The sequence below is a fragment of the Coloeus monedula genome (genome assembly GCF_965178545.1).
Source record: "Coloeus monedula genome assembly, chromosome: 2".
Taxonomy (NCBI): domain Eukaryota; kingdom Metazoa; phylum Chordata; class Aves; order Passeriformes; family Corvidae; genus Coloeus; species Coloeus monedula.
In genome coordinates, this window is record NC_138782.1 from 73,369,224 (window position 1) to 73,394,616 (window position 25,393).

The following is a 25,393-nucleotide window of genomic DNA, read 5'->3' on the forward strand; positions in this document are numbered from 1 at the left end:
AAGCCTGGGGGAAAGTAGGCAGTAGGTAGATCTACTGTGGTGTTTCTTGCTTGACACAGCTACAGTTCCTGCACTGCTCCTCATCTCTGGGCTACAAACCTTGTCAAAAGGAGTGGAGAAACATGGGTCAGGAATTGGCTCTATTTATGAAGTCATTATCTGTGTCCCTTGAATGATGTTGGCAACACTGCCAGTTATCTGCCATCCACACCACTTTGGTGTTTCGGGTTCAGCTGTAATGTGAAACTGTGTACAAACATGCATGCATTAGAACCACGTCACAGACATGTTCCTCAAACACTTCTCGTGTATTGGTGACACTGTAATTTGACTTTAAAAAGGGGAGACCACGAACAGCCCTTACCAGTAGGTGCTGGATTTTTCCTCGTGGGAATGTCAGACTGAAGGAGATTATTTTGTAAGCCGTCTCTTCACCCATTACAAGTTGTAAAGTTCATTCCTTCCTCAAGGATTGCGCAGCATCAAATGTCTCTGTTGAACAACAGCCTGCTTATGAGTGCCACAAATGAGGCTAACTGAAGTTTTTTGTGACGAACTGTCCCACATTCTCCTTGCAGGATTGAAAGACCAGTATTTTAAACTTCTGGAATACCCTGAAAAGTGTTTGTCTGTCGGGAACACCCTTGATGTTCACCTAAAGACATTGTAGGAAAGGGATAACAGTCTTGCTTCAGTTTCTTCTGAATAAATCCCTAATAAGATTCCTAAAATTCTTGAGTAAATAGAGCTTGGATGTGGATGGCCTCACCTTGACACATTTTAATTACAGGAATCTATCATTTCTTCTTTGATGTTCCCTGTATTTTCTGTTGCACAAGAGTTTATCATGGAACACAATCCTTTGGAAAGAAAGCTGTGTACTGTATGTGAACAGTACTATGACTATTTCCTGGTTCTTGGTGAAAAACAACTCAGTGAGGAACGATGGGGACTAAAAGCACAGTTACTACTTCATGTAGGATTGGCATAACAAGATAGGAGAAAAGGCAGACCTAAACCATGTTGTGCATCTTCATAGGCTTGAAAGAAACAAGGCAAATCTCTGACCACCACAAGTTTAAGAGAGCAGACATTGAAGACATTACATTAATAACCTTTAGAAAGGCAGGCATTGTTATTAACTTTAATAGGAATGCATGCAAATTTCTTTCCTTTACTCTGCTATGGGCAATAAAGTCATGATATTATCAAAGAGACAAGCATAGAAATGTGTACAATGCCTACAAGAGATTCCAAAGAGAAAAAACTATTTATGGATCCTTTTAGGCTTAAAAAATGGTGCTGGAAGGGATTAAGTTTTCTCTTGTGCTCAACTTTTACACCAAAACCAGTTATTCACTACATACGATAATGCTGTTGAAAACTGATTAATTTACTTGCAGGAAGCAAGACATTAAAACCAGGCACATGACCAGCAACACAATATTTAACCAGAATGTTTACTATTCACTGGTGTTTGTTTATGCGAATAATTATTTGACTAGTGCGGCTCTTTGAAGAAGGAAATGCTTTGTTGAAGTACCTCTGCTGTATTCAAGCACATATCATTTTAAATCTGAAAAATATTCTGCAGGAAAAACAAACAAACAGACCAAAACCCCCTAGGATTATTAAATTTAATGCTGGTATTTATAAGGTAAAACTGAAGCAATTCAAAAATTCTTACTGAAAGAAAACAAATCTATCCTTAAGCTTTCTGGCTTACATATCCTAAGAAAGTAACTGCAGCAAAGTCTAGATTCAGTGTTAAAAATGTCCTTTGCAGATGCACAGAGACATATGGGGAGCCTTTGTCAGAAGCAGCAAGGCCTTCAGAGCTGGTAGATGAGGTGAGGGGCCTTACTACTCACTAGGTGCAAGGAGCAGTCCTCTGCTGAACTTATTATTCAGGTTCCTGGTTGTGTAACTTACTATTTGCTCGTTTTGCTGGTGTGGTCAGGAGTCACTCAGAGCCAAGGAGCCTGACAAACATCTGCTTTTTCCAGGTCTATGCTGGAACAGATTGTCATCCTGAAGCCCCAACATCTGCTCTGTGAAGAGAAACAGTTGTGGTACTTGCTTGGTGCCAGAGTCTCTTAAAGGCACATTTTCCTGTGAGGCAGTGGAGCCTGAGTGTGGTAGCAGAAGGGTTTGGGTCAAGTTTTGGAGATAGAATGTTGAATTCCAGGGATTTAACAGGGATTTACCTCTCAGCTTTTTCTGTGCTTCCTAAAAAGTGAAATATGCAAGTAATAATGTTGAATTTACTTGGGGTTTTTTGCTGATTTGTTTTGGTTTGGTTTTTTGTCTCCTGTGTTTTTCAATAGAGCAGCCCAGAAAGAGATCATGAAAGCTGGAAAACGTGTCTTTCATCACAGACTCATAAATAATTTAGGTTGGAAGGAGACTTTGGAGGGCATCTGGTCCACGTCCTTGCTCAGAGCAGGGAAAACTTGCAACTTGTATCTATCCGAGAAGGGAAATGAAGATCTCTAGGGAAGAAAAGCTGTAAGTATGAGAGCGGCACCTGCAACAGTTTGTTTTGGTTTTTTTTTCCCTGTATCTTGCCTAATTCTCAGAGACCAGAATGACTGGACCGCTAAAGTGTATCTATTCCAACAAAACCCTCTGCTAATTAGAAAATTCTTCTGTTGCAACTCGCTTTGCTAATCCTTAAATATTTTCAAACTTAGAAAATTCTTCTGTTGCAACTCGCTTTGCTAATCCTTAAATATTTTCAAACTGATTATCTTGGCCTACTACGGGGCAAGGCAGAAAAGTAAGTCCAAATGTAATTGAGGCTTAATTACAAATTTGAGAACTAATGACAGTCAAGCAGATATGGGACATATTACATATTCTGCTTTTATTAAATGATAATTCTATTTTACATTTTGTGCTGAAAATTTGGGGGCAGGGAGGGAAGGTGATGTATTCAAATAGCAGTGCAGATTGTAAGGCTACTAAAAATGATTCAGATATTGCCCTGTGGGGAAAAAAAAAATGTTTTACCCTCCTTTAATTGAAAACGTCCATGTGAAATACGCAAGATCCTAAGTATACTGGATTATGGGATTGTAACAGGAGGATTTAAGCATATAACTGCCTCCTTTAATTTCGTTTTAACTTGGAAAACATGAGCGGACTGAGGTGCTCGGTCAGTGCGGGAGATTGAGCCTCTCGCCAGGGAGCCAAAGCCCCACAGTGGCAACACGGGGGCCGTGACTGGCCCGGAGCCACGTCGGGGCGCGCAGGGCCGCCTCCAAGAGGGCTCCCGGGTCCGGCTCCCGGGGGCGGCTCGAGCGGGGCCGTTGGGCGCGGCCGTTATTCCCGCCCGCCCATCCTCCCCGCGGGCGGGCGGGGCGCAGGGGGCGGGCGGGGGACGGACGGGACAGGACGGGACGGGACAGTGCCTCTTTCCCGCACCGCCGGGACAGCGACGCCGAGGCTCCCGGCTTGCCCCGCCATGGCTCTCAGCTCCGAGCGGCTCTTCGACTCCCTGGGACATTTCGGCAGGTACTGGGGGTGCCCCGCGCACGCGGCTGTCACACCCGGACATCCCCGAGCGGGGACTCGTGGGCGCCCGCCCTGGCCGGGTGTCACAGCTACCCCAGGGGGACACAGCGCCGTGCACCGCGTGTGCGCACGGCATCGCGCAGGCTGCTGCAGGGCACTCGCACAGACACGCACCGGCCGTCACAGCGACACATGCACAGGGACTGTCACACGCGCACAGACACCGGCACTTACGGACACCGCAGCACGGTGTATGAACTCACACTAAACAGACTGGCGCTGCTGCTTGTATTTGCAGCACTCTACACACACCCCCATACACTTTTCCATACACCCGCGAGTGCTCACTCACACCGTGCACCACATCTCTGTGCGTGCCGCGCTCACATAGGCACCCACCCGGCACCCGTTCCCACATGGCCTCACAGACCTGCCGGCACCACGTGCATCCCCACGCACTGTGCACGCAGCCACGCATCCCTGGCCATGCACTCTTAGACACTTAACACACACATTGCTTGCACGGACACACACACACACACACACAGAGCCCCAGGGTCTGGAACAGCCTATGCACTTCAGGGCTGACAAGCAGTATGCAGGGAAGCACTGTGTGACACTCCTGGGTTTGTTGCCTGTGTTACATGGATATGGAGTATATGCATGTATCCTTATCAGCAAAGGTTTACCCGTAGGGCAAATGGTGTGGTGCCTGGTGGCGAATTTCCTTTGATGTGCCTTGTGGCTATGGGGCGTGTGTGTACAGAGGCCTGGGTTTGTTACATGGGTACACAGACATTGCGTGTGTGTGTGTGTGTGTGTGTGTGTGTGTTTGTGTGTGTGTATGCTTCTGTAGCTCTGGATGCAGGGCTGAGACTCTGCTTATGGTGGGTAATGGAGAAGAAAGGCAAGGAAATTAAGTTTTAGAGGATATGAATATTAAGGCTAATGGGCGCACATCCTCCCAGTGAGCTCTCTCCTGCACTTCCGTAATGTGCTGATCATCATGGGGTTTGGAGCAGATGGCTGGAATAGACTCATGTGTCACAATTTGGCTACGAGTTCGAGCTGTTGAATTGCAGTGTTGTGCTTTCTAGCTCGGTGACCAGTGAGCCAGCCTAACACACGATGTTGATCTTCTCTCAGGGGCAGGCAGGAGCGGCATTTTGGACAAGGCCTGGGAGCTCCTTGTAATGCTAGAAGTGTCTGAACTGCAGCAGGAGAGGCTCTTAATATCATGTGCAAGCAGTAGTGGTGGGTATCAATAGCCTCTTCAGATGGTTAGGATGGAAAAACATTGTCTTGCTTAACTGGCACCTGTGCTTAAATTAGAAATTTGACTAAGTTGTGACTTACAGGCATATCTATCTGAACAAAATCTCATTTGTTATCAGTTCTAGGTCAGCAACAAAAGTACCTTGTTCTGTGTGAACTAGGAGAGAAATCCTAGCAATCAGTTAATTTTACTGCTGCTCCTGTTTTGTGTGCTCTTTGTGGAAAGCAGGTGCTTGACACTGAATACTGAAATAACACAAAAATAGGTTTTTTTTATTACCAGAGTAGTTTTCTTACTTGAGAACATTTATCAATATTTTATCTAAGTTTTTCAAAACTACTCCTTGCAATTAAAATGAGACCAGCTTTACAGAAATAGCCTCACATCTAGGAAGCAGAGTATTTGAGATGCAGTTCAATAGGAGCTACTTTAAGTTAAGGAGCTTTGAGATGAGATGCAGGGTACCAAAATTTGCATAGTCCTGTTAGACTTACAGCTGTTTAAGATTTCAAAGACCACACTAGTGGTATAGTATAGTATATATAGTATAGTATATTAAGTATAATAGCAGCTTATGGTGGGTGGAGCTATTTAAAAATATTGTAAAAAATCTTTTAAATCACTTAATAGTGCTAGATAGATGATCATATTTCATATGAAAAGTTGTTCATAACTGCAACCATGAAGTTAGTTCTGCTCAGTTTGCAGCATCATGGCACTGACAGATAATCAATTGTTCATTTCTTCAGTTCGAGCAATTCCCATATGGCCCATATAACCTATGCACTATATATAGATTCTGTAGATTTGACTGACAGATTCTGAGCAATCCAAGCATGACTGTTAGTATTTTGAGACTATTTTGATTTTCTTAAAATCCGACAGATGCAGTAGAGAATGAGCAGCTGTTCATACATATATAAATATGGAGATAGTATATATGCATTCTATATATATGTAATATATAATATATAGCTATATAGAAGTTGTTAATACACAGATAATATATAAACCATTCACATCAATTAAGATTGCGAATTTTATGGAATTTACATTCACATGGATGCTGACAATATTTTGTTTTCTGTTTGGACTCTCTTCCACAAGTCTCAGTGATGTCATTGTTCTTAGTAGGGTCTTGAGACATGCATGAACGACCACAAAAATGTAATGGCTTCTGTATGCTATGCCAGTAAAGAAGGACTTTATGCCTTTGAATTTGGGCATGGGTAGCATCTGTGGCCTATAAATTCAAGAAGGTTGTTTTAAACATTATTCTTGAGTCTGTCTGCAGAGCATGAGATCACCGGTCACTATTGCAGAGACTGGATGACAGACAAACAGTGCTCTGTGACTCAGATGGCCTCATCACGAAAGGGTTGCCAAGCCTTAAAGCTCACAGTTTACCTGCAGTGAACTGCACCCTTCTCCCATGCAGCAGATCCTGCCAGACTGCACCTTTGGGCTCTTCCTCTCAGCCTCCTGCCTCAGCCCCTCTCTGCCCACACACTCCATCTCCAAGAACCCTCTCAAGGGCCCATCAGGTACAGTCAGACACTGGCTGTCACTGGTAGGCCCTGTGCTGGGGAAAGGGAGACGTGACCAAAGGGCATAAGGTTGGTAGCAAAGTGTGTGCATAGTGGGTAGGTGAGCCTTAGGAGCTGGCTGGCTGGCTCACACTGCCTGCACATGCAATTCCCAGGTAAACTAGAGGACTTCTAATGACTTCAGTGACTTTAATCTACCAGCAGGACACAAAACTTACATATGTGGTTGCTGGTGAGGAACAGGCTGTGTATTCTGTCGCTCTGATCTGTACCATGGCAGTGTGCTGAGTGGAGACATGATCTAATCCAGAATAACTGTCTAGAGAGAGATCTGGGGAGGTACCCCTTATGGTAAGTGTGGATGAGAGTAAGGATTTGATTTCCCAGCTGGAACGTCTGGTAGCTATGAGATGCAGCTTACACAGTACACAGCATTTTCCTTGTGATTAACAGTTTTCAAATCTTGGCTTATACTTTAGCCAAAAGCAGGTGGTGAAAATTGTCAGGGAGAGAGAGGAAGATTGGGTGTCACTGACACTATTTCCAGATTTTGTAATGAATATTTCCAGAATCTTTTAAAAGATTGCCTTAAATATTCTGTCTTTTACAAAGTTTAGAAAGTTACCTGGATTTTCAAATGTTGGTTTTATAAATAATACATTTTACTAGCAGCTAGACTATCTAATAAATTAAAAATTACTGCTATTTATCTTTACTGAGATGTTTATGTATTTATTCAGGTTTTGACATCTTTGCACTGTTGTCTTCTATGAACTTTTTGCCTGGTCAGTGGAGTTGCTACAGTTCGGACTTTAGAAGCAAGCAAACCAAAGATTAGCAATAGCTGCTGTGAGGAGGAGGGAAGCAGGACAGGCTGTGTGTTAGATAGAACACCCACCTGTTGCAGCTAAAGGTGGGGTTTAGCAGACAGTAATACAGTTACCAACAGTTTCACCATTTTCCCTTAATTACCCTGGAACTTTTCTAGTGTTTATAAGCATATGAGAGACTCTGCTTACCTCAAAAACTTGCTTGACTTTTGTAGAAATTCTTTGTAGTGGACTTCTACAGTGCAGGCACTGCTGGTCAGTGCCATAGAAGCAATATTTGAGTGGCCAGTGCTAACACTGTTTCTCTTCTCCCTACTTTGCAGAGTTCTTGGTTCACTATTAAAGCTTTACACCAGTCTGTCTTCTTTTCACATCTTGGAACTTTTCCAGGCTCCTCTTTCCATGCTGTTGCCCTTATCCTCTCTCTTTTTTCACAGCTCTTGTGAGCAGATTACATCTGCAGATTGTGCTGTGTTCATGTTATTTTCAGAAATTCTTGGTTTGTATCAAGTAACATGGAGTCCCAAATATCTCAAAGATTGTGCTCACCACTTCTGTTCACAAAAAAAAAAAAAAAAAAGAACACTTTCCAGCAATGATTTTTCAAACTCATGTATTTTACAGATATCTTGAAAGATTCTTTCCCAACAAAACCACATTTTTCAAGTGGAGAAGTGTGCTTGTGAGACATGGAAAGAAATTGCTTTTCGTTTTTCAAGTTAGTATGGAGAAGCAGACTGTTGTATTAATATTCTGCATTTCAACAGATGAATTTTAATTAAACAAATGGAAGCATTACAGGATTTTTCTGAGATACTAGTACATTTAGTATTTAGTACATTCTACACAAAATTAATATTTTTAAACAATATAATGTGAAGTTCTGTTTAATCTTTGAGTAGTTTGCTTAAGATGAACAAAGTGCTGTGGTTTGGAGATTGTTTTCAAAAAAGTCCTTTTTTTTCCCCATATGCTACCTCATACAGTGGAAATATTTATTGCAACATATCTGTCATTCAGTTTTCAAAGTGTACCAGTGGGCAGCTGTTTGTATTTACTGGAATGTGCTAGACAGAAGAATCTCAAATCCAAGTCCTCCTTTGGCTCCTAGTCAGGGGTGATGTTTGACAGAAATGTTTGATAAGTGTTCTTATAACTGTTATAACATCTGAATCAGCCTGTGCTAATTTCACATGTTCATAGGATGAAACAGGGGGACTTGGCAGCATTTCTTTTTTTGCCCCTTTTTTTGGGGTGGGGGGGAGGGATATTTTGCAAATAGTACTTAATCCTGTTGGTTGAATGGCATCATAATAACCTTGGAGAAATGAGACAGCCCATGTGTTTTGAGAGAGCAAACTCTAGCAGCTTAAACAAAGGCCTTATTATCTATGCCTGACTAGGCGAAAGTGGAAATATTCTCAAGACTCAGAACCTAAGCTGGATACTGGCAAATGCTCCGGGATGATGGTGGCAATGCACCAGCAGTGTGGTCCATGAGAGGTACTAACAGCATTTGCTGGGATCCAGGTCATGCTGGGGGCAGTCTAAAGCAAGATCTGCACAGACAAGAGTGTTCTGCCACAGAACATGCTGGCATCTTCACCCTGGAGGTGCCTGCCTGTTTCTGGCTTGAAAAAGTAGATTATAGTAAGAGAAGTAGATTAAAAAGTAGATTACAATAATAGAAAGATGACTAAAAAGCAGCATGAAATTGCACCTATACTATCCATTACTTCTCTAAGGCTAGAACCTGCAATGCGAGCAACACTGAAACTTAAAGCTGGTAAATCAATTATGATCTGTAAACCAGACGGCTGAGATTCACCTCTGAAATGTCGCCAACCCCCCAGGGTGGCTTCTAAACCAAGTTGTAGCATAGACACAGTTATGGCAGCATAAGGCAATTATCACACATGTCAAGGAGCTGATGATCAGCTGTTTCTTCCTGAAGTATTATGGTGTGAATGAAAATGAAATATGTAAGGCACTGGACAGTGTGTTCCCTGTAATACAATGCCTGGGACTGGGATACCATTCCTAGAAAAGCTCTGTCAGTAATTTTCTCATAATAGTAATGATTTTCAGCAGTACTAAGATATCTCAGAGTTGGAAGGAAATTTTTATAAAAGGCCTTACTCATGGAAAGTTTGACTAATTTTTGCAGGTAGTAAAATCATGCAGGTAGAAAACACCTTTAAATTCAGGGAATTTTTTGAAGGCCTCAGGAGCCTTTAGCATATTCTGTGACAATTTCTGTGCCACAGTTCTGCTATACACAACAAGGATGGTACTGAGACAGATACACTGCTGACATTTTATTTAAGGTAGCTCGAGGCATGAAGCTATAGCAGCTGAGCAAGGACATGAGATTCTCAACTTTTCAGGAATACGGAAAAAATAGCAAGCCAGAGAAGATACCAGGTGAGGTAGCTGTATCTTGGTTACAATGGCAAGACTGGAAAAAGTGTGACAACAAATTCTAGAAGACAGAGATTTACAACTACTAATAGTGATGGTTGATCTGTCAAATTGTCCATACACTTGGAGACAAATCTTAGCTGTCTTTGGAAAATACTGAAACTGCTAAGAGAGCTAATGTACACCTTAATATGGTACACTGGTGGCCAAACTATAGTGCTCACCTCATGCAGAGCAGATGTTTTTTGAAAACCACATGTGGTGAAAATAGGATTTGAGGAATCTAGAAGCACCATCCCTTGGATCATAAACTGAACCCTTTCCTCAAGAAGATGTTTTCCTCAAGAGGTGAAGTTAGGTTTGCTCTTCCCATTATCTGGAGGCATTACTATTAGGTAGCTGCATCAGAGATGCAGCCACCGCAGTGGTGCTGAGGCAAGAATACAGGACAAGCCCTGGAGAATAGATGGAAAAGGCCAATAAGGCAGCAAGAAGTAGAAAAGAAGTGCTGAAAAGGTGCTTCAAAGAACTGGGAATAATTTGCTGCTATATGAAAAGCAATCAGAACCACACTTTGGATGGACTTCAGTGCCATGTACATGTGTTACATCCACCATGGCCTGAACTTTTCCAGCCATATAGTGATTTCTTTCTCCTCCCTAAGTTGTGAAAGAGATATGGAAGCATCTAAGTTCCTACCTGATACATCTGTAAAAGTCTGTCCTAGCTGTGTGGGGAAATCAGCTGTCCAAATCATGGCACTAATGAGCTCATCTCAGTATCTTTACAGGCTTGTTGTGTAAACTTCAGACATCTCTGCTAAGTCACCTTGTCCAGAGGGAGAAATGGAACATTAAGGGCATGATCTGTCTGTCTTGTTTTCAATATGTGGTTTAGGACAAGGTAAATCCTGGTTTGTCTGTGGTTCCTCTCCAAGTGGAAAGGGGATCTAGAGAAATAGTATAGATGTTTATGGATTGCATACTGTATACATATTGCATCAAAGTGTACAGTAAGCATGGTGAAATTATACTGATGATACCACATTTCATTTAAATAATTTATATTTATGTATCATATTCCAGAACAAATTGTTGTTTGATCTGTTTTCATGTCTTTAGAACTGGTGTATGTCAGCAGAACTGGGAATACCAAGAAGTTGCTACAGCTCAACCTTTCTGAGAGAGATAATTCATGTTAGTTCCAGGTTCAGAGCAACTGGGACCTCATCTCATTTACACTTGTATTTTAGGCTCCTCAAAGAACTGTCATCCTTTGTAGATCAGTGTAGCCAACCTCAGTTCTGCCTCACTCATTGAGAATAGAGGGGGCAGTTAGTACAAAAGTAGATTTATGTAGAAGAATCCTGGTAGGTCTGAGCAGAATTCAGCTTCTTTATTCTTGTGGGACCTCTATTTCACTTGTAAATATTAATGTGAAGTTAGAATATAGCATTATTCCAGATCATTCCCTTGTATGAGATACAATAAGAGAAAGACTCAAGGAAAGAACCTGACAGTACTGTGGAAGTAAAGAATGCGTTATGCATTTGCAGTGAAGAGGAACAGTTTGGAGAGAAGATGAGCTATGAACCTGCAAAGAAGTTGAAAGTCCTCTTGTGCTCAGTAACCATCTTTTCTGTGGGTTTAGAGATAACTTGCCTTGCCTTGGAGAAGATATGCTGTCAGGGCAACTAACCTGAGCCCTCCCAAGAGCTATTAACGATTGGTGGATCATCAGCATAGACTCCTGAAGAGAGAGGAAGAAAGGAGCTACATTTTACTGCTCTTCAGTGTCCTAACTGGGTTTTAACAAAGCCTGTAGAAGATACAAGCTACTCTGTCACAGACAGGGAGAAGAGCTGTTGGTGTGGAGGCTATTTTATTTCTCATGTACAACTTAGCCACTAAATATGTGTGTACTTAAACAATTCCAGAAGCTAAACCATGTTTAACAGAAGAAAATACTTTGACTATACCAGAGTCTGCATTAAATTGAATCCATTTCTCCAAGCTGTAGAGGTATAGAATTACAAGTGTAGGATTCCATATAGGTAGGATTGCAACTGGCAGTATTCTCTTCAGCAGCAAAGAATCTGTGGCTGACACTGTTGCCTTTTCTAAAGTGATGCTTTGATTTATGTGTTGACTTTGTCCCAAATTTTAGAAGCCAGCATTATCTGACACTTAATTCCCTTAATGTAACATCTTGTTTAGTGGTATTTTTTAAAAATGAAATATTCATAAAAAGCTAATAAAGCAAAGGTATCTACTTTAGCTTTTCGGTTTTGCTTTTGATAAAGAGTCACTATGGTGAATGTCAGAATTAACAAAGAACATTGTAAGAGTTGCAAATGGAGCCAGGGAGAGTAAAATGACATCTTATCTAGTTAAAACTGCTTTATGTAGCCCATAGAAATAGACCAAACTACCTTCATCATATTCGAGGCTGCAAAAGTAATGCTATGGATAAAATCACTGCTTTATATTAAGGAAGATTGACAGAATGGAGAAACACAAAATTCCATTACATTTCTCTCAAGAAATCATTTAAACATATTTTGATCCATGGAGCTAATATTCCCTATTATTTCTAACTGAAAACTAGGAAGCTACTCGTATGTGCAGGAATGGTTACAAACATTTCATAGGAAAGTGATGTCCAGTGTTCTTCAATTAATTACACAGATTTCTCACTTGTTTTACCTTTTCCCATGAGAATTTTCAAAAACCAGTAAGAGTGACTAATTTTACAATCATTTTCCAGGCAGGAAGGAATTAAATTTCCAATACAGAAGTTTAAAACTTTGGGTAGTATGTTTAACAATGTGTGGCATGATGTGAAGACAATTTATGTAGAATTCAGACTGAAAATGAGCTGTCTGTATCCAGATCTTCTTAAGTGTGACTATAAATAGAAAACCAAAAAAAGAGAGTTCTTAAAAGGCATAATATAACTATGACACCTGTAAGGCTTAATTACTTTGTGAATTAATCTTTGAAGAAGAATTGCTTCAGAATGGGCAGTTTTCACCACTGTGAAGTAGATATTCAATTCATGTGTTTGTACCATCAGCTACAACAGATTCAGAGTTTTGCAGAAGAAATATGTAAATAGAATAACAAATGAGTAAGAATGTAATTAATATGACAACCAGCTAGTTTTATTTCAGGATTATACACAGAAAGAGAAATCAGAAAAAATAAATATAAACTAATTTGAACAAAATTAGTCCATTGTGTCAGCAATGTAACCAGCAGAAAACATCCGATTTCCTAAATGGGAAAGGAAGAATGAAATATAACAGCTTATAAATGAAGTACTGCCTATGTCTATAATTAGATGGAATCTCAATAAAACCACTTAAATTCTATTAGACACTTTACAGATTATGATTTGAAATTATTTGCTTACATAAGATGATGGAAACGGTGCAGTGTAGAAGGGAATGAAATACCTAATTTGTATTTGTCCACAAAACAGAGGCTGACCAAAAGAAAACAGTGTTACCAGAGAAACTGGAATTGAGTTTTCCCTGTGACAAGTAATGCTAGCAATATATCATAGAGAGTGCATGCTAATTTTCTAAATGGTAGATGTTTATAGAAATGCCAATCCTGGAATAGAAACCTCCAAGTATAGAGCCTGAAGCGTACTACTGTTCAAGTGTAACCACTCTGCTGTGTTTAACACTAGTCCAAATAATTCCAAAACAAAGCTAAATAGCTTGCAAACTGCATGGTCATGCTCTTTCTTAATTAAATTACCTGGCATATATCCTTAACACGTGTAAAGCAGAAAGGGCAAGTGGGTAACTAGAATAAAAAAATACTGACTCCAGTGTTGGAATTGCTGTTGCTCCCAGTGATGTGCTCCCCCTTAATCAGAGGTTGCTTTCCCAGGAAAGTCGAGTGGAGTGTTTATGAGCGTACCTTGGTTGCTTGAGTGCAAATCCAGATCCTGTCTTTCCCAGTTTTACTGCCATTTGAACGAGATGGTTGGGCATTGGGCTGGAGTGGTTGAGCCATGATCAAACTGTCCTCCTGCCTGGCTCTCCCCTGGGGGCAGCAACCCTTGGCAGAGGGGCAGCAAGGAACATTGGAGCACCTTTAGCAGCAGCTCCCTTTCAGCTGTGCGTGGTTGTCCATAGGTGAAAGCTGTGTTACTAAACTGTTGAAGCCCAGCAATATTTATTTTGTCACAGGTGATGACAGGAATCTTATCTGCCTGATTTAAATGGTCAAAAATTAAGAACTGTTCTATTAAGTTTCAAAAAAAATATTTTAAGTATGGCCCTTAAGTCTATAACACTATTTTTTTATTCTCATGCTGATGTGACTTTCTTCATCTAAGCTGTCATATGAAATATGCAGTAGTGAGCAGCCAATGTATTTTTCTTCTTGACTCTGGTGAACAAATGCCAGACTTGTCTTAATCAAAGGCAAATGTGCATAGGTTTAATGAGATAGAAGTGAATTCCTCAGAGAATCAGCTTTAAACAATTGTGAGAATGATTTGATGTCTGCTGTTTGGTGACTGCACGTTGATGCTTTGCATTGTCATCAGTGGTGATATATAAAACCTGGGGTCTTCCTGATCTCCATACTTTTCCTTATTCCTGTTGCCTCTGTGCTGTTCATACATTCAAACTAGACATCCAGCACAGCATCTGCTGCCTCTGAAAACAAATTCTGGAAATAACCATGTGGGCTGAGACTCTCAGCATAGTTTAAACTGCCCTTTGGAGGGAAGGAGATTTATTCTTGACACCATAAGTCAAATAAGGCTGTGCATGTTGTATATTTAAAGCTGCTTCTAAATCTGTATCTCTGCAACATAGCAAAAATACTCTTGAGTCACATTCAGTTCCTTTCTTCTCAAAAAATAAATGTGGAAGTGCATCACAGCTTTTTGGTTTAGAGTGGAAAGAATGCTGAATGGCTTTTCTCTCATGAAAAAGAAACCAACCAACCCAGGATGGAATACAGAGGTTAAAGTGGTTACTGAACACATTTTTTTTCAGAAATAGTAAATATCTAGAAGTTTCTTTCCACTGAATCCATCCTGTTGAGTGTACACTGCACAACAAAAACATACTGTGTTTTCTGACTTAAGCAACTGACAAATGAGGTAGTTGAGAAGACAAGCAGTAAAAATAGTTTGTGTGAAGCCTGTGGAATAGTACAAATCTTTTGCTAATTACAGAGCAGTTTTGTGAGTCTATTCTACACTAAAATGATTTTAAATGTTTATATTCAGTTTTGATGAGTATCCTGTAATTTCCTCTTTTCTCTTTTTGATGGACAGGCAAGGAAATCAGAATCATATTTAATTTAACATAAAATTAGTCTCCAACAAGAAGTTTTGTGCCTGCTATACACTGCAATAACTGACAGTGCTAAAAGTACTCTTAGGCTGGGGATTTATTCTCTAACATATATGTGGCAATGTGCACTTCAACTATTTTTTGCATGCCAGATGCACCACCCTTCAAATAGACTGGTGTGGATTATTTGCATGGATGCAATATAAATTAGACTGAGCAACTAGTCTAGCTTGCTGCTTTTCCTTTTTAAAATTTAGTATCTATTTTGACTTTTTTGTTCAAGTCAGATCAGTTTGCCAAAGTTCACAGATGGTGTACAAAAGAAGTACCACCACAGCTGAGGGTAGAGTGCACTGTGTCTCAAGGGCGTGAATAAACAGTGGCAGAAGAGAAGGGAGACAATATCTTGCAGTGACAGGGCCACAGAGATGTTGTGTCATGAGACTACAACCAGAGGAACAGTGATCTGAGATCTGGTTCATTGTCTTTCTGGAACAGTATTTCTTATATTCTGGTACTGACATGATATTACCAGTTCCTTTCTTACTGGTGAGATCTTAAAACTTGTGCAGAGGAAATAGAAAATGCAAAGACCTTTTTTTTGCTGTGAGCTGCAAACTGAAAAAAAATAACTGTGGAGAAATTTCACAAATATTTTAAGAGGGACAGGAACATTTTCATGTTGTATCTTGCTCAAGCTTTTGTGAAGACAATTTTAGGTTCATTTGACTTCTGGCATTCATTAAGCATCTCTATACTGGAGCAGTAACCTGTAAAGTCTTCTTGACTTCTATATTTGACACTCTTGGCAAGAGTGACAAAATGTACTTGCCAAATAATTATCTCCCATGGCAAGTCACTGAAGAGATGGAAAAACACTGAGAGAAATTATCATACCTTTTAGGACAGTCATCATGTTCACAGAACTCTTTTTGAATTGCAAAAAGTGTGTTTTTTAAAAAGAAAAACGTATCTGTAAAATAGGTTATTGAAAGTGACTGTTTGCAACAATATATGTTACATAATCTGGTGTGTGTATGTGAAGATGACTGTCATATAAAATACCATTGCCAAAATCTACCCTTTTTGAGATCAGTCCAGGAAAATAAATCACAGAATTTGCTTTCTTTATGGTGTCTTTCAATAGCATCTTTTGCTCCTGCAATGATATTTATTTACCATTTTGGTGCATGAGCAACAGTATTTCTTTATTCAGGGAACTTCAACTTTTCAAATTGCGTTTGCTGAGGTTAATATAGGGATTATAGTATATGTTTGTCTGCAGCAGAGAGATTTAAGCTCAGTAATAAAGGACTTTCTTATCAGTTTGGTGTTCTTAAATTAAGAATTAGGGAAAAAAGTTAATGATTTACAGTAGGGAGCAAGGACAGCCTAGACTTTAACCTGTGCCTCAGGGTCAGTGAAGTGTATGACCTGTGTATGTTGTGCTGTGACCTCCTGGCCCAGCACAGCTTCCTGGGGGCTTCTCCAGGCTCCTGCAAAGGCCAGAGGCTGCTCAGCCATCGTGTGACCACAGGCCAAGGTCCCAGGGCTCTGAGACTGGGGAAGGGCATCGGCATAGCCACAGCATGGGCTCTGAGATACAACTCAGGGATCCCAGGTGGCAGTAGAGGAGGCAGCAGCTCTGTGCTCCTCCTCACTCAACACTCTCTGCCACTCCAGTCTCTGTTCCAGCAAGCCTCTGTCTCTCCTGAGGCTGGACCTGTGTCTTTGTCCCTTTTCAACCTCCAGCTGTTCTGAAAAGCAAAATTCCATGCTCCTGTAATATTCTCTCATCTCCTCCCATCCCTACATACTTATCTTCCTACATCCCTAAATATCGACCTCCCTACACACATTTCATTCTTTGTGCTGTCCCTAATGGTCCGATTAATTCCTCTTTGGTAACTATACAGGTTAAGGAATTTCCTGACATTTACACCACTGGTCTTCCTGGAAGAAAAGCTCTTCCTACCCACAGGAGATTGCCAGCAGCTCGTAAGATTGGGTTTTTCAATCTAGGATCAGTGGGAATGCTGTTACAACACTGCTGTAGTCAGCAGTGGATTTTTGCCTTCACAGCAGAACAGGGCTTTCAGGATAGTTTTTGTGTGTTTTGTATATACAAAAATATGCATATACAGAGTATATACAGAGAGAGGCTTAGCCAGCCCAGTGTGGAATTTTACTGGAGAGAGCAGTAAATAGTTTTTGCAGGCAGGGAAGCAGCTTGTTAGTGTGGTGCAGAACGCATCCACATGCTTTTCTAACTTCACATCAGGCCTTATTCCCCGCTATTCCCACTTCCCCTGCCTGCTTCTTGGCTCTTTTATTGAGCAGGTAGAGGTTAAAAACTGCATTGCAATCCCTTCTGCAAAATTCTGAATAACACGGTCATTTTGCTGTAAAAACACATTTTCCCATTCTTAAATGAAGCCATATTCAGCATAAATTATGTCTGTTAATGTATATCTGGTATTCTGTCTGACATTTTATGTTTGCTTAGCATTGGTAGTGTAAATTAGTTAAGAAAAATAATGGTGCTACAGGGTGGATTTCTTTATTGAGACAGAGTAAGATTTTCATAACATTGAAAATGGAAGAAGGTTTTTACAAGAATAAACTATATCTAATTTTAAGTTAAGCCCTTGAAAGATGGGTGAAATATGGCATGACAGATATTTCTTTAAAATGAATCCTTTATTGCATTTTACAGGTGGAAAAAAAGAAAGGACATAAAGAAAAGAAAAGGGTAACAGACTGTAGTTTGTATGGTTGTAGACAGTAACAGGAGGAGGATAACTGAGAATCCTGTACAATTAAGTGATAAAAGGAAAGGAAGATTTATTCAAGGTTGTACCAGGGTGTTTTATAAACTAATAATAGTCTTACATTTGAAAAGGGGACATAGAGATTAGATTTAATGAGAAACTTTCCAACAGAAAGATTTGACAGTGGAGTAGTCTGTCAAAATGGTCATTGAAGTATGATCACAAGAAATGTTCAGGAAGAGAGAAGATAAAACTCTCAAGTGAATAGTGAGAGCAGAGATTAACTAGACCTGCTTATAGCCCTGGTGATACTGTTGGGCTTTGAATTTGTAAAAATAAATGTAGTGCATTGTTTTATGCTATCTTCTTAGTCTCTATCCTTAAAAGTTATCTCCCTTCAAGCCTCTCCAACAAAAAAAAAGGCATAAATATATTTTTCCCACTAACTCTTACTGGGATGAAGATAAATGATGATCCTGATATTTCTTGTATTGCAAGAACTAATTAGGAAACTCAAGAAGTGTGTATGTGAATTTGAATTATTTCATTCTCCATCTCTCTGGGAAATACCAAGTGGATTCTCTGACACTGCAATTTTCTAATGCATAAGGACAGATACTGCAAATACTGGGGATCCTAGTTCCAAATATGCCACTTTTTACTAGCGAGTCGAAGATGTAAGTGCACAGCTTCTAGGGGTTTAATTTTCTATTATCTCTTTCTGGCATTCTGCATACTGCAACAATAGCCCAGGTTGTTGAATTTACTTGTGCTCTGCTATTTTTAAAATGAATTTGTGCCTTTTGTTGGGAACAGTTAGAATGAAACTAGAGAAGAGGAACTAAAAAACACTGTTGACCATATTTGTCTGCATCAATAAGGTCCCAAGGGTTGCATTTCAAAATAACCTTTGCTTTTTTGTGGTCCAAGATAGCCCAAATGCCTTTCAGAGCTGTTTCAGCCTTCCTTTGATCCATGACTAGCTACCTAATCCTCAAGAAGCTGTTCTCTTGAGAGAGAATTGATAGACTTAAGGGTTGCTGTGGTTATGTTCAGTTTCTCCTGACCTCGGTATCATTGGGAAAGAGGAGCACAGCACCTGTGTGAGGAGTGCCTTGCAGTATCCTCCAAAGGGAAGTGGAGACAGATTTTGAGCTGCCGTGGTGGGTTTAGCAATTCAACTCACTCCTCAGACTGCTGTGGAAAAGTCAATAGAGCTGTTAGTCAAGAGAAACGGGGATAGAAGGCACTGCAACAGAACAACAGCAGTGTCAAATGCCATTGGAAGGACAGGACAGGCTACTGGGTTTACATTTACCAAGGAAAGAAATAGGAATCAAGATAAAAGGCAGAGGAGAATGAGGATGGTGAATGGAGGTGTGTTTTACAAGAGAACTCTTTCATTGGAAAGGTTAATTGGCTATTAAGATAATGTATCCAGTAAATTCTATTTCAATACTTTGCTTATAAATAGTTTAAAAATTATTTAGAAATTCCAGTGGTAGATGATTTAAAAGTCCTATGGCTATGTACTGTTGAGATCTGTATTACAAGAATTCAAGGCTAGATTTGATACATTTTGGAGGGGAGTGTCTAGAGGCTACATTTGTTACAGGAATTGGAATTGCTCTGACTTTTCCCAAAAGACATTTCAAGGCAATTAGTTTTTAGACATTATTTCCTATAACTTCAGCAGAGACAGACTCTGATCATGTAAAAAAAAAAAAAAAATCTGCCTTTTGTTTCATACTGTCAAGGCCTGCTACATCCCGCAGTAAGAATATATGTATAGAATCTCACTGAACGCTTCTTCAAATTATTGCAATTGATTAGCCTTCAGGAAATAAAAAAGGGAGGAGAACAAAAGCTATTTCGTTTTTTCTGAACAGGTGTTGTACTGATTATATGCATAATTTAAACATTTAGTTGAGAGAAAGTCTCCTTATGGTTAAATTATCAGAAATTGCCTAGAATTTGCAGACAGTGACACTAGAGTTCATTGCAAGTCTTTTGAAATTCTGAATACATGTGTGATTTTTATACTAAGATTTACTTGCATCTCAAGCAAGTTTTAAAAGCTGTTAAAATGCCAATATTCGGGCTATGCATAAAACATTTTTTTACTAGGTTTGCTTTATTATACAATCTTTTATGGATAACTGCACACCCTATTTAAGCCAAAACCCAACCCAGTTCAGAGCTCTGTTTTGGTACAAAACATTTCACATTGTTCAGATTCTATCTTCTACATGTGTCTACACGTATTCTCTCTTCGTCTTTTGGCTGCAATAAAGAGAGATGGAAAACAGATGGAATACAGTTATAGAGATACAGTTAGATGGAATGAGGGGCATAATGTGTTTGGTTTGTTTTATTTGATGCAAGTATCTCTATCCCTAAAAACCTGAAGTTGCAACATTTTGGTTTTTCTAACTAGTCAAGTAATTTCAGGCCGTGTTTTAAGGGGATATGCCACAGAGAATTTGAAGGTGGAAGGTTGCTTCAAACTAAGTGCAGGTCAGAATTGTTCAATTTTAAATGGTCTTCTCTGTATGACTAAACACATGACTAAGAGCAGCACTTATTTCTTAACAATAGATTACTCTGGATCTTTTTCTCATCTTTGATCTTTTGCAGAGCTCAGCTAATACTGAAGCAGCACTACACAACAAAACACTAGACATGTTAATGATATCTCCATTTACTGATCTACCCAAACAGTTATGCTGAATATTGTTCTCATGTGTAGAGGGCTTTTCCTCAGTAAATTTTTTTCTTTCCCTTTACAGATTTCAAGCATGTGTTTATTTTGCATCTGTCTTTCAAGCTATGTCATGTGGTATCCATTACTTAGCATCTGTGTTCATGGCTGTTACTCCTAACTTTGTATGTGGGTTCCCTGGAAATGTGAGTAGTGTTCTTTTCCACAACTCCTCTGCATCAAGTATAGAGGACATCTGGACACTATGGACATCAACAGAAAATTACATTGTAGTCCAGCTGGAAAACGGAGAAATTTGGGAACTTGATCAATGCAGCAGATCCAAACGAGAAGTTAGTTTGGATCTGGCATATGAATACAAAGGCAACAAGTCTGTATTTCCTTGTTCTGATGGATTTCTCTATGATGATACAAAGTGGAAGAGCACTGTTGTTACACAGTGGGATCTGGTCTGTGACCGAGAATGGCTTGCAAAATTAATCCAGCCTACGTTCATGCTTGGAGTCTTGATTGGAGCAGTGATTTTTGGCGACATTGCTGACAGGTAAAGTTCCATCCTTTGATAACTGTAGCTTTAGACTACAGTAACTCCATGTGTATCTACCTGTTTTTGTTGTTTTCATTCACTGTGTATTCATAATTACAAATGCAGTATTCAGGAGGTTTGGATATCGCTTTATTCACAGATCTATTTAACTTGATTTCTTTTTCCAATAGCAAGTACCAATTTTAAAATGTATTCTCAAGTCATTTACTTTTAAAACTTTTCATACTTTATGTCATCCATTGTTTTAGGCCTTGATCCCTGAAAATGCCCTATGCAGCCAGTATTTGCCTTTAGATTTTGATTTGTTTGTTTGTTTGTTTACTTATCTTAACAGGAAGAGCAAATAGCTCACTGTAATAACAATGGTAAAACCTGAGGGGAGATTTTCACCTCATTTTTCATGAAGATACATTCTTTGTAGAAATGCAGATTTTTGTTTTGTAATATGACAGACAGCTGAAGGGCTACTAGAAGGTTAAATATTGTGTATTTAAAATCACCTTTCCTAACATCTGTCGTGAATACAGCTCAGTGGGGCTGATGCAAAGTCTTCAAGGGTTTAATCAAGCCCCACCTTCTTAAAATAAACATCCATACACTATTTTTCCTTGCTGTCCAATTGTATGTTTTCCCTGAAATATTAGCTTAAACTTCAGTCTCTTGAAAGCTAGTGCAGATAAGAAGCAAAATGGGTGTGGGTGAGCTGTGCTGTAGCTTCACTTATTTACCAGCATGTACAAAGTTCTGTTTGAGCATGAGGAGCATCAGTCCTGGAGCAACTCGACCCAAGCAGTCCCTTGCTCATGGTTCCAAGGCCCATTCCCATCCAATGCTTCCTCCCTGGGTGGTATCTCAGATCATGCACTGAAATCCAACATCAGAGCTGGACCCAGAAACAACACTGAGACTCAGGGTGTACATCTGTATCCTCCTGCCTCAGCTGGTTTTCTCTCTTAACACAGACATATTCCTGCCTCAGAAGAACACCCAGCCATGCCCATCTGTCCATATGAGAATCAAATATCTAAGCTACATCATACTAGGTTTTGTCTTGGGCACTTTCTGTACCTGTGCTTTGCTTTGAAGGCTGGTTTAGAGTTATTTATGTCTTTCTATAAAGGAACTTGTTGACTGACAGTTCTGTTGCGTGGAGGGTGATGTTTCATCCCACATCTAACGGTGTAAGCAGAACAAGGAGATCAGGCATGTTGTTTTCTGATTTTCCTTCATTAGCACAGCACTACAGTGTGACAGTCACAACATGGGAATGCAACAGTAATGATGAGCTTTTTTATTTTTTAATTTGGCTTTTAGAACACATGGAATCAATCTGGCTCCCAATCCAAGGCTTTGTAAAACCATACTTAGTACAAAACCAGAATATAATGCCAACATCTGTTTTAAGTCCCTCTAAATAATTCATAACTCTATTAAATAATACTTGGACATGACTTATAAGGTTAGGATTGTATTGTTCTCATTTCCATTAATTCAAGCCACGGGCAGCCAGTTAAGATAATACACACATTCTGCGTTGCAGATTCACAGCTGCAGACTTTACAGCTGAAAGTTATTATTTTCTGAGACATCCTGGCTCATGGGAAATAAGTTTGTGTGTTCCTCCCACTATCAATTAAGGGATTTCCCAACAGAAGAGCTCTGATAGCTAAGACTTATTGGTATCTTTGCTGGCAGGGATCAAAGACCAAATCATGACTCCAGGTCAAGGCTGGAGAAAAATAAGAGAAATTTTACTGGAGTACCAAATACTCACAGAAAAAAAAAAAAAAACACTCTGAAAGTCCTCAAACTCTCTGTCTTAAAGTAATATCCCCATTTGTGAAAAGCTGTTTGCAGTGGAGGAGATAATAGGAGATAATAAGAGACAAGTGAATGATTATCAGCGAAGAAAAATAATTCCACGCAGTTTGTGTTACAGAGTGTTTGTAGATAGAATGTAGTGAATTCCCAATAGAGTCTTGTATATCTACTGCTGAAGCTAGTATTTGACATGATTTTTTTTGCTGTTAGTATACTATCTTCCTGGATTTCTGTGTTTTTATATGCATGCATGTGTGCTGTCAGAAATCAGAAAATTATGGGGAACTATGTGATTGTCATTTTTTAGATAATTCAATTTTAAAAAACTGGACAAAGATATGTTACAGAAACCTTTCATTACTATCCAAATTGGTTGTTGCTTTGGCAAAAGATAGCATGTGTTATCACAGCTAACTTGTTAGAAATTATTAACATGATGCTACTTAATACAAAATATCTGAAAAACTGATTTATGTCCTCATAAATAAAAGTAAATTTACCAATCAGTTATGTAGAAGTTAAAACTGGAGGTGAACATATGTAATGCTCACTGCACGTTGCTTCCAGCCAAGAATTGTGGAATGGAAGTTCCATCCATCCTTTTTCTTGGAAGTTGGAATTACTGACAAATTAATACAGGTAACTGAACCAGAGTTTCTGTGGTGAGTTGTTAAACTTCCAGCTAGGCTCTCTGGAGTTGCAGGTGTATTTTAATAGAATGTTTGCAGTTATTCATGATTTAATTACTGCTGTAATTTGCAGACTGGGAAGACAGCGTGTTATATGGTTCACAAGTGCGGGTCAGTTTGTATTTGGCATCGCAGTGGCCTTCACATTTGACTACTACAGTTTCGTGATTGTGCGCTTTCTCCTTGCTATGGTAAGGAAGGATGTTCACCCCGGCCCTTTTTACATGTCATTTCTTACCCCTTCTCAGGAAAACCTCCCTTTTGTTATTATTTCCTCCCCTACTTCATTATTCTAAAGCCCCGTTTGTTGCACTTATTTCAGCAGAGCAGGGAGAGTCTGAATGTTCTTGGACCACAGCAGTTTTCCTCTTTGAATTAATAGAAAGCATCTGTATGAAGCAGTGTTTGGTACTTCCTCCATCCCAACCTCTGCTGGACTGGTAATTAAATACCAAGTGTGAGCAGCAAACTCTGGATTCTGCATTGCAGCTGCTGTTGCATTTCTCCTTATTCTTAGAAATTGAATATATTTTTTTCTTAAAGTAGCAAATCTGTAATAAGTATTATTTTTATCTCTACAGTTTTGATGGAGGAGAGATGCACATTTTCTCTTCCATGCATCTCTTTGGTCTTTTAAGCTGTATCTGGAATACTAAATACATAGGTAGATATGTTTAACACCTAGATGTTTTATACTGTACTTAAGGGTATTTCAGTATATGTGTTTATGTGGACCCACACACACAATTTTATGTGTGTGTGGTATATATCCAATATCTGACACATATTCAATATTTATACACAGTAACCAAATTTAAATAACTATTTTACAGCCAAAAGTACATTATTTGTAGCTTTATATGCTTTATAATGCATAAAGAAATTAAATGCCATCACAAAAAAAAAATAATCTAACTTATTTAACATGTGTTAGATATTTGAAAATAGTCCCATAATTTATTTTATTCCTGCTGACAATGCAGTAGTCAAGACAGAATCTTGCACCTGGAGCTCCCTTTGCCTGATTAGAGCCCAGAGGAGTTTCCTAGTGGGAAAAACTGCATCATGTCAGCCTTGAAGAGTGAGATCTACAGAAGTCCCTCTGCTGACTCCCTTGGCTATTGATGCCAGGGCCTGCGGTAGTTTAGAAAAGCAAAAAGCTCTGACCAGACCGATGCTGTAGGTTTTATATGGCCACTGGGACTGATTTGCAAGATGCAGTCCTAAACTCAAGCCCCGTACCACTGAGATCAGTGCAGCTTTCCTATCAGTGGGTTCAGAATCAGAAATTATTAACTGGAATATTGTTAACCAGAAAATCGATTAATCAAAACAATATACTGAAATATTTTCTAGTCTGTATTTTCTAGCTGTGTTTTGAAATGTTTTGAGATATCAGGAACTTGATGTTGAGATATTTGAGAAATTGAAATATATATATCTTCAATAATATATATATTCAATGAAGAAATACTATTATGCAGAACATGCCAGTAATTGTATTCACTTGATACCATATGAGACCCTGTAATTACATATATGAGATTCTCTTCCAACATTGTAAAAATTTTGATTTAATGAGATATTTTACAAGGGTGTGGAAGATAATTCCTCATAAATGCGCAGTTCTCTGGCATGCAGGTTATTAATAGCCTGCTTAAAAGCCGAGGTCAAGATTTGCAAAAGTGGCAATTACTTCAGGGGACTTCACTTTTCCAAGCATTCAGTTTGTGATGTCATTAAGGGACCTGATTTTTTGGAGGGGAAGGGCTTAATGACATCAGCAAATTAAGTTTCTTTGCAGGTATCTCTTGCTGGCTGTCCCCCACTACAGAGAAGCATTCGAATTCACATTTTTAAATAGTGTCCAGGCAGTCTGAAGGTTTGAGTCAACTTTTTCTCCAGCTGATTCATTTTCATGGTTTTT

General features: G+C 39.4%; 1 protein-coding gene across 4 annotated transcripts in view; it reads left to right on the forward strand.

Moving 5' to 3' along the window:
- Positions 1-3,403: 3,403 nt before the first annotated feature.
- Positions 3,404-25,393, forward strand: part of SLC22A16 (solute carrier family 22 member 16) — a 33,878-nt gene continuing 11,888 nt past the window's right edge. For 3 of the 4 annotated variants that reach the window (XM_082302799.1, XM_082302802.1, XM_082302801.1), the window contains exons 1-3: positions 3,404-3,516; positions 20,477-20,953; positions 23,540-23,657. In XM_082302799.1, coding sequence (XP_082158925.1) covers positions 3,467-3,516; positions 20,477-20,953; positions 23,540-23,657 — 645 coding nt within the window. In that variant the 5' untranslated portion in view covers positions 3,404-3,466. Of the gene's footprint in view, positions 3,517-4,746; positions 4,771-20,476; positions 20,954-23,539; positions 23,658-25,393 lie in introns of those variants that run through there. The other variant, XM_082302800.1, reaches the window with a different exon arrangement.